The sequence below is a fragment of the Lipotes vexillifer genome, unplaced genomic scaffold (assembly GCF_000442215.2).
Source record: "Lipotes vexillifer unplaced genomic scaffold, Lipotes_vexillifer_v1.1 scaffold238, whole genome shotgun sequence".
NCBI lineage: Eukaryota > Metazoa > Chordata > Mammalia > Artiodactyla > Lipotidae > Lipotes > Lipotes vexillifer.
Window position 1 is genome coordinate 1964399 of NW_006785665.1, and position 7191 is coordinate 1971589.

Consider the following 7191-nt stretch of genomic DNA (forward strand, 5'->3'; position numbering starts at 1 on the left):
TTGTTCATGAATCGAGGTGGAGGCTGGGAGATTTACATAGTATCTATGTAAATAAGCATGCAAAATCAGCACCTGTTTATTTGGCTCCTACAGCTGAAGCCTGATTAGAGTGGGTTAGCCCTCTAAGACAGTGTGGGTGTGTGAGCTAGTAATGGGCCCTTTAAGATATCAAGCTCTGATTTGTGGTCCTGAAAATCTCTAGCTGACACATCCTCCTGGCTCTCGGTTTGGGATTAGCTCATGGGATGGGGCTGATGAAATCCCAGGAAATTCAGTCCTTATTGGCGTTAGGCCCAGAGGCCTTTTCCAAACAGCAGGGAGGGTCATACACAGGACTCTTGTTTTGTGAGGGGAAAACGTCCCCTTGGAGAGGCCCCCTCCCCATATCATTTCCGTTGGGAAGCGTCATGAAAGAGGAGATTGGGCCTGGATTAGGTAGGAAGGGGGAGTCTGTATTTATCTGGGAGGAGCCTGGAGTTTTCCTCATAAATAGAAGGGCCTGGGAAACAGTAGTGACCTTATCTAGGAAATCCGAGGAGGTAGGGGAGTGGGGGCCTCTTTCTCCTGAGTCCTTCCGCTCTCTTCCTCACCCTTCTCTGTCTTTCCCCCGTATCTCCCCATTCTCTCTCCCCTGGTCATGGCACTTCATCCACCATATCTCTGGGAGTATCTTGTTGTTCTTTCCCAGCTCGAGCTCCATCTCTTCACCTCTTCTTTTTCTCTCTGCAGCTGTAGCCAACTGGAAGGGGGCTCAGGCACCTGGGCAGGCTCCTCCCTGGGACGGACCCTCAGCTTCATCTTGGGCATGACCGGAAAGGCCAAGGTAGGAGTTGGGGAAGCAGGAGGCCCGGGACCCACCGCCCTCCCCAGTTCCCTTCCCCTCCCCCTCACCATCTGCTCCCCTCCCCAGCTTCCCCCGGTAGGCAGAGACTCAGGGCAATGGTTCAAGTTTTAAGGGAACATGGTATATCTCCCAGTCTCCCTCCTTCTGTCCCAGTAAATCACCTTTCTTCTGCTTTCCCTATGTCTCCAGCTTAGCAGCCAGCTGTGGACAGCTGGAAGGGGAGATGGGCCAGGAGCCTCAGAAGCTGAGGAGTGGCCTAGCCCTCCCTCTCTGGAGGCCCCACATAGCTGAGAGATGGGCAGCCGAAATCTTAACCATCGGGCATAATAATCATAATAATTACAGTAATACTTTTTACTTCTTCAGAGAGTATTCGGGTTTGCAAAGTGCTTTTACACTCATAATTTTATGGGTGGATATGGCAGCTGAAGGAGTTGAAATGAGACCATAGGCAGAGTGGAAGCCAGGAGAGTGTATGATTGTGGAAGCGCATACACACTGTACCAGTGGGGCCACATGCGGTTCCGACCCCAGGAAGGTGAAGGCACGTTGCTCTCTTCATTATTACCAACACCCCGGCTCTGGTGAAACTAGGAGCTCTGCCTGCTGCTTGAATTCATTTCCACTCTCTTCATTTACTGGCAGAATGAGCCACTCCCCCCTTTTCCTCTCCTGGCTTCCCCAAGTATGCATGTACTTTCCCACCGGGGCGGCTCCTGAACATTGAGAGAAACCCCAGACAAGACATCATCAGATTCACCTTGAAGTACCACGGGATCCTCACCCAGTAAGGTTGCCTGGGCTCCTCCTGGCCCTGCCGGCAATGCCAGCGCTCTCTTCTCTGCCAGCCTTTCAGTCAGGATTCTCCTTCCTCTGGGTGGGCAGGGAGGGCAGAAACAAAACCAGGTTCTCAGCTCCTTCTCGTTGCAGGCCGCAGGCGGGGAGCTGAAGCGTGAGATCAGGCAGTCTGAGAGCAGGGCGAGGTGGGCACAGTGAGGCTTCTCCTCTGCCATGCGGGGGAGCAGAGCTCTCTACAAAGAGAACAAAGCCAACACCCAGACCTTGGGTCTGAGTCCCTCTCCCCACAGCCTCTCTGTTCAGGGTAAGAGAGTCTGACAGCAGAATCACCCTCTTTTCCTGCAGTGGGAATGGTAGAGGAAGTCGGTGCTGTCTAGGGGCCATCCAGATCCCAGTTGGTCTGCATTTGCCCGCCCTTGGCCTAGCAGTTTGGTGAGGGGATGAAGGAGAAAGTGGGCAGAGACTGAAACCCAGACAGCCAGCAGGAAAGAGCTAAACATCGTCAGGACATTGTCCCAGTCGACTGCCTTTCCTTGCTAGGACTCTCATTCTGTCTTCCTGTTTCCCTCTCTGTCATCTCCTGGTCCATCTTGCTTCCACCCTCATGAATGTGTGTGCTTGCATCACTGAATCTCTTCTTCCCCCTCCTCCCAGCTCAGGATAGGGGCCATAAGCAGGTAAACACCAGGGGTGGGGGTGGAGAGAAACTCAGTCAAGCAGTGAGAGAAGGAAGTAGCTTATTCCTTCCTATTTGACTAGCATCGTAGAGTTGACAAAACACTTTTCCAGAGGTCATCTCATTTAATTCTTATAACACTCTGGCAAAGATAAATATTTTAATCTCTGTGTTTTGTTTTGTTTTTAAAGCTCTTATTTACATTTGTTATTATTTTTAAGATTAATTAATTAACTTATTTATTTATTTTTGGCTGCATTGGGTCTTCTTGGCCGTGCGCGGCTTTCTCTAGTCGTGGCGAGCGGGGGCTACTCTTCATTGCGGTGCGCGGGCTTCTCATTGCGGTGGCTTCTCTTGTTGCAGAGCATGGGCTCTAGGTGTGCGGGCTTCAGTAGCTGTGGCTCGCAGGCTTTAGAGCACAGGCTCAGTAGTTGTAGCACACGGGCTTAGTTGTTCCGCGGTATGTGGGATCTTCCCGGACCAGGGCTCGAACCCGTGTCCCCTGCATTGGCAGGCAGATCTTAACCACTGCACCACCAGGGAAGCCCCTTAATCTCTGTTTCATAGACAAGATAACTTAGAGCCTAGGTTACTCTCCCAAGATCCCACAGTTAGCAAAAGGTGGAGCTGTATTACAAACCTAGAGCTTTGACTATATGTTGTTGTCTCTGCTTCTGTCAGTAAACCTACGTAATAGTTTATCCCCTCTCTTCACTTCTTCCACCATTTCTGATGGATGGCCATTGGAGTCAATAATGCCTTAATCATCCCCTCCCAGAATACACAAGGTCCAAAGTAATAAGAAGAAAACCAAACCTCCTCCTGGGAACTGTAGGACTTGGGCCCAGGTATCCCTGTGGCTTTCTCTGCTTACCTACTGGCCAAGACCCTGACAACCAGGTTCTTCCCTGGGATGGCCTCCCTACCCCTGAAATGTGGGGGACATATCTGTTAAGTTAAATGAGCTAAAGAAAGTGGTGGCTACTTTTAGATTCTGGCAGAAATCAGGGTTGGCTTTTGTTTTTGTGTATCTAAAAAAATAATTTCTGAAAATCTGGGCAGCATCACTGGATAGGAGGAGCAGGGATTGGGATGAACATGGTTTGGAAGATGGGGTAGGGGATGCCAAGGAGAAAGGAAAAGGGTTCACTGTTCCAGAGGATACAGAAAATGGAAATTAAGTCAAGCTGCAGGCCTAGCTCACTAAAAGCACAGATGTTCTTAAAGGTAGACCGGTTTCCTTTACCCACCCCGCAAGTCCCCTTCCTTACTACTCATCTCTTAAGAGGAAGGAGAGGGCATAGGGTGAGAGGCAGGGTAACAAAGAGCAGATGGGTGGAAAGTATATTGAAGATTGGGGTAGGAGACAGAAGAGGGTTGGAAGATTAAGTCCTCTCCTTTCATAGAGACGATCTACGTTGAGTTTGGGGATTGAGATCCTTCACATAACTCTGGGATTCAGGTCCTGGGTTTATTGGGTATCCAGACTGGAGTTTGGCCCTTTAAGATTCCATCCTTAGCTTGAAACACCCTCCCACCCCAGGCCTGGGAGAAAAGCCGAGGTCGCAGCCTACCCCTTGTCTCAGGGCCCCTAGTGGGTGGAGCTGTGAGGCCAGGATTCTGGCTTCTGGCAGTCTGTTTTTAAATTTAGTACATTCCTCAGCCCTGGCTGCCCACTCAGGGGAGGTAAGTCTGGGGTTCTGGGCCCAGGAGCCTCAAGACTGCTGGTTTGGGGGAGTTCCTAGGGCCTTCCTGTAGGTCTCCCCTGCAGGTACAAGCCTGGAGGAGTCAGCCTCCCTCATGGCCCGGGGAAAGTCCTCTCTGCTTTCTAATTTCCACCCAGCCTAGAACTGGGCATGGTTATTTTCTCTCCTTTTTTTCTGGTCTTTGCTATATAAGGATCCTAAACAGGGGAATGGGTGAAGAAGGAGGTGAAGGAGTTGCTAGGCAGGAGGGGAAGCCAGAGGAGCAGTGTGGTGGTGAGGAGCCCAACTAGCTCAGCCAGTGGTCAGGCAGTGGAGCCCAAAATAGTGGCAGAGGCTAAAATTGGCACCTACAAGAGTGCTGAGCTGGGCTTGAAACCTGCAGCCAGGCCCTGCTGCTGACCCCGGGCAGGGAGCTGCTGGGTCTAGGTTGGGCCTCCTCTCCCTCCCTCCTTCCTCCACACCTTTGGGGACCAGAAATCAGGCAGGACCCTGCAAACATAAGATGCTCTGTCCCAGGACTCTCTCTACTTCTGTTTCTCCCAGAGACATAGGAGACCCTGAGAGGCAGAAATGAACTTCAGTGTGAGTGATTATAATTAGAGTGGAGGAGGAATTTTCCCCAAAAGGTGGAAGTTGCCTCAGACTGGGGCAGAGTGTCCAGAAAGAATGTCCTACTGCAACCCTCCTTCTTGTGGAGAGACTGGCCATACTCCAACTGTCCGTGACTGGGGAAGGCTGGTTGCTGGTCTTTTGGTTCTGGCCTAACTTGCAACAGAGGGAACTGGGGTTAGACACAAGGAAGGACTTCCTCAGCTTCTTAGTCTTCTGGAACAGTGGCGAATTCCTCCCCTCTACCACCCCAGTAGTCAGTGGAGGCAGAGGTAGGAGGGAAGAGGTTGGGCCGAGGGCGGTCTTGTAAGGCCCCAGAGAGTTGGGGGCTTGTGGAAGAATGCTCTCCTCTCAGATTCTTCAACCTCCAGGAGTGAATCTTCCCTTTCAGGCCCTCTAAAGATCCACCCTTTAGTTCCCCTTTGATTTCTCCACCCTCTCCCCATGCCTGCCCCCAATCGTAAAAGGGGTCGGTGGCTCTGGCCTGCTTTGATGGGCCCAGAAGGCCAAGAAGGAACTGGCCCCGGGTTCCCTGGAGAGCTGGGGGCGGCTGGAATCCTCCGGCCCGCGAGTCTTTCTAGACTGATGGACTGCGGAGGAGGAGGAGGAGGGGAAAGGGAAGACCAGGGGTGGGGTGAGGGCTGCGAGGCGGGCCAGGGTGGGTTTTAGGAAAACCGAAGCCAGGAGGCGGGCGTCTGGGGTTAGAGGCCCCCGGCGCTGGAGGGCAAACAGGCAGAGGGGCCCTGCAAGCTAGTCCACGGCCCCTTGTACTTGTGCGAGCCGCCCCTCCACGGACCGAGGCGTCCCGTCCGGCGCTCGGCACCCGCCCTCCCTCCGCCCCGCCTCCCCCCTTCCTGAGCTCGGGCGGGGGTGGAGACTCGGGTTTGAGGAACTGGCGCTGGGTGCCGGGCGAGGGGAGTCAGACTTCCTGTCCCCAAGATCGACGCGTGCGGGTCGGACAGGCAGTGGAGCCCAAAATAGTGGCAGAGGCTAAAATTGGCACCTACAAGAGTGCTGAGCTGGGCTTGAAACCTGCAGCCAGGCCCTGCTGCTGACCCCGGGCAGGGAGCTGCTGGGTCTAGGTTGGGCCTCCTCTCCCTCCCTCCTTCCTCCACACCTTTGGGGACCAGAAATCAGGCAGGACCCTGCAAACATAAGATGCTCTGTCCCAGGACTCTCTCTACTTCTGTTTCTCCCAGAGACATAGGAGACCCTGAGAGGCAGAAATGAACTTCAGTGTGAGTGATTATAATTAGAGTGGAGGAGGAATTTTCCCCAAAAGGTGGAAGTTGCCTCAGACTGGGGCAGAGTGTCCAGAAAGAATGTCCTACTGCAACCCTCCTTCTTGTGGAGAGACTGGCCATACTCCAACTGTCCGTGACTGGGGAAGGCTGGTTGCTGGTCTTTTGGTTCTGGCCTAACTTGCAACAGAGGGAACTGGGGTTAGACACAAGGAAGGACTTCCTCAGCTTCTTAGTCTTCTGGAACAGTGGCGAATTCCTCCCCTCTACCACCCCAGTAGTCAGTGGAGGCAGAGGTAGGAGGGAAGAGGTTGGGCCGAGGGCGGTCTTGTAAGGCCCCAGAGAGTTGGGGGCTTGTGGAAGAATGCTCTCCTCTCAGATTCTTCAACCTCCAGGAGTGAATCTTCCCTTTCAGGCCCTCTAAAGATCCACCCTTTAGTTCCCCTTTGATTTCTCCACCCTCTCCCCATGCCTGCCCCCAATCGTAAAAGGGGTCGGTGGCTCTGGCCTGCTTTGATGGGCCCAGAAGGCCAAGAAGGAACTGGCCCCGGGTTCCCTGGAGAGCTGGGGGCGGCTGGAATCCTCCGGCCCGCGAGTCTTTCTAGACTGATGGACTGCGGAGGAGGAGGAGGAGGGGAAAGGGAAGACCAGGGGTGGGGTGAGGGCTGCGAGGCGGGCCAGGGTGGGTTTTAGGAAAACCGAAGCCAGGAGGCGGGCGTCTGGGGTTAGAGGCCCCCGGCGCTGGAGGGCAAACAGGCAGAGGGGCCCTGCAAGCTAGTCCACGGCCCCTTGTACTTGTGCGAGCCGCCCCTCCACGGACCGAGGCGTCCCGTCCGGCGCTCGGCACCCGCCCTCCCTCCGCCCCGCCTCCCCCCTTCCTGAGCTCGGGCGGGGGTGGAGACTCGGGTTTGAGGAACTGGCGCTGGGTGCCGGGCGAGGGGAGTCAGACTTCCTGTCCCCAAGACCGACGCGTGCGGGTCGGACCCCTCCCCCCGCCCTCCCCCCCAAACAGCCGGACGCCAGGGTCCGCGCCGCGTCCTCCTGGGCTCCCCCCGCCCCCATCGGATTATGTCTCGGATCGAATCCCTCACACGGGCGCGGATCGACCGGAGCAAAGAGCTGGCCAGCAAGGTGGGCTCTGAAACCCCTGTCCCTCTCGCCCGCAGTCCTCAGGGCGCCCTTCGATCCCCGGCACCCGCAGCGCCCCCGGGTCTGCCCGCCTGCTTTCTGGGCGCCAAAATCGGGCGGAGCGTCGGCCGGGAACGCGGCGGGACGGGGTGGGTGGGGACTGTGAGTGAGTGGGGGGGGGGCTGGGGG

The 7191-nt window shown here is 55.1% G+C and overlaps 1 protein-coding gene across 3 annotated transcripts in view; it reads left to right on the top strand.

The window, feature by feature from the left end:
* Positions 1-595: 595 nt before the first annotated feature.
* ARHGEF2 (Rho/Rac guanine nucleotide exchange factor 2) overlaps positions 596-7191 on the top strand; it is a 31154-nt gene continuing 24558 nt past the window's right edge. For 2 of the 3 annotated variants that reach the window (XM_007457916.1, XM_007457917.1), the window contains exon 1: positions 6943-7005. In XM_007457916.1, coding sequence (XP_007457978.1) covers positions 6943-7005 — 63 coding nt within the window. Of the gene's footprint in view, positions 641-729; positions 824-6942; positions 7006-7191 lie in introns of those variants that run through there. The other variant, XM_007457918.1, reaches the window with a different exon arrangement.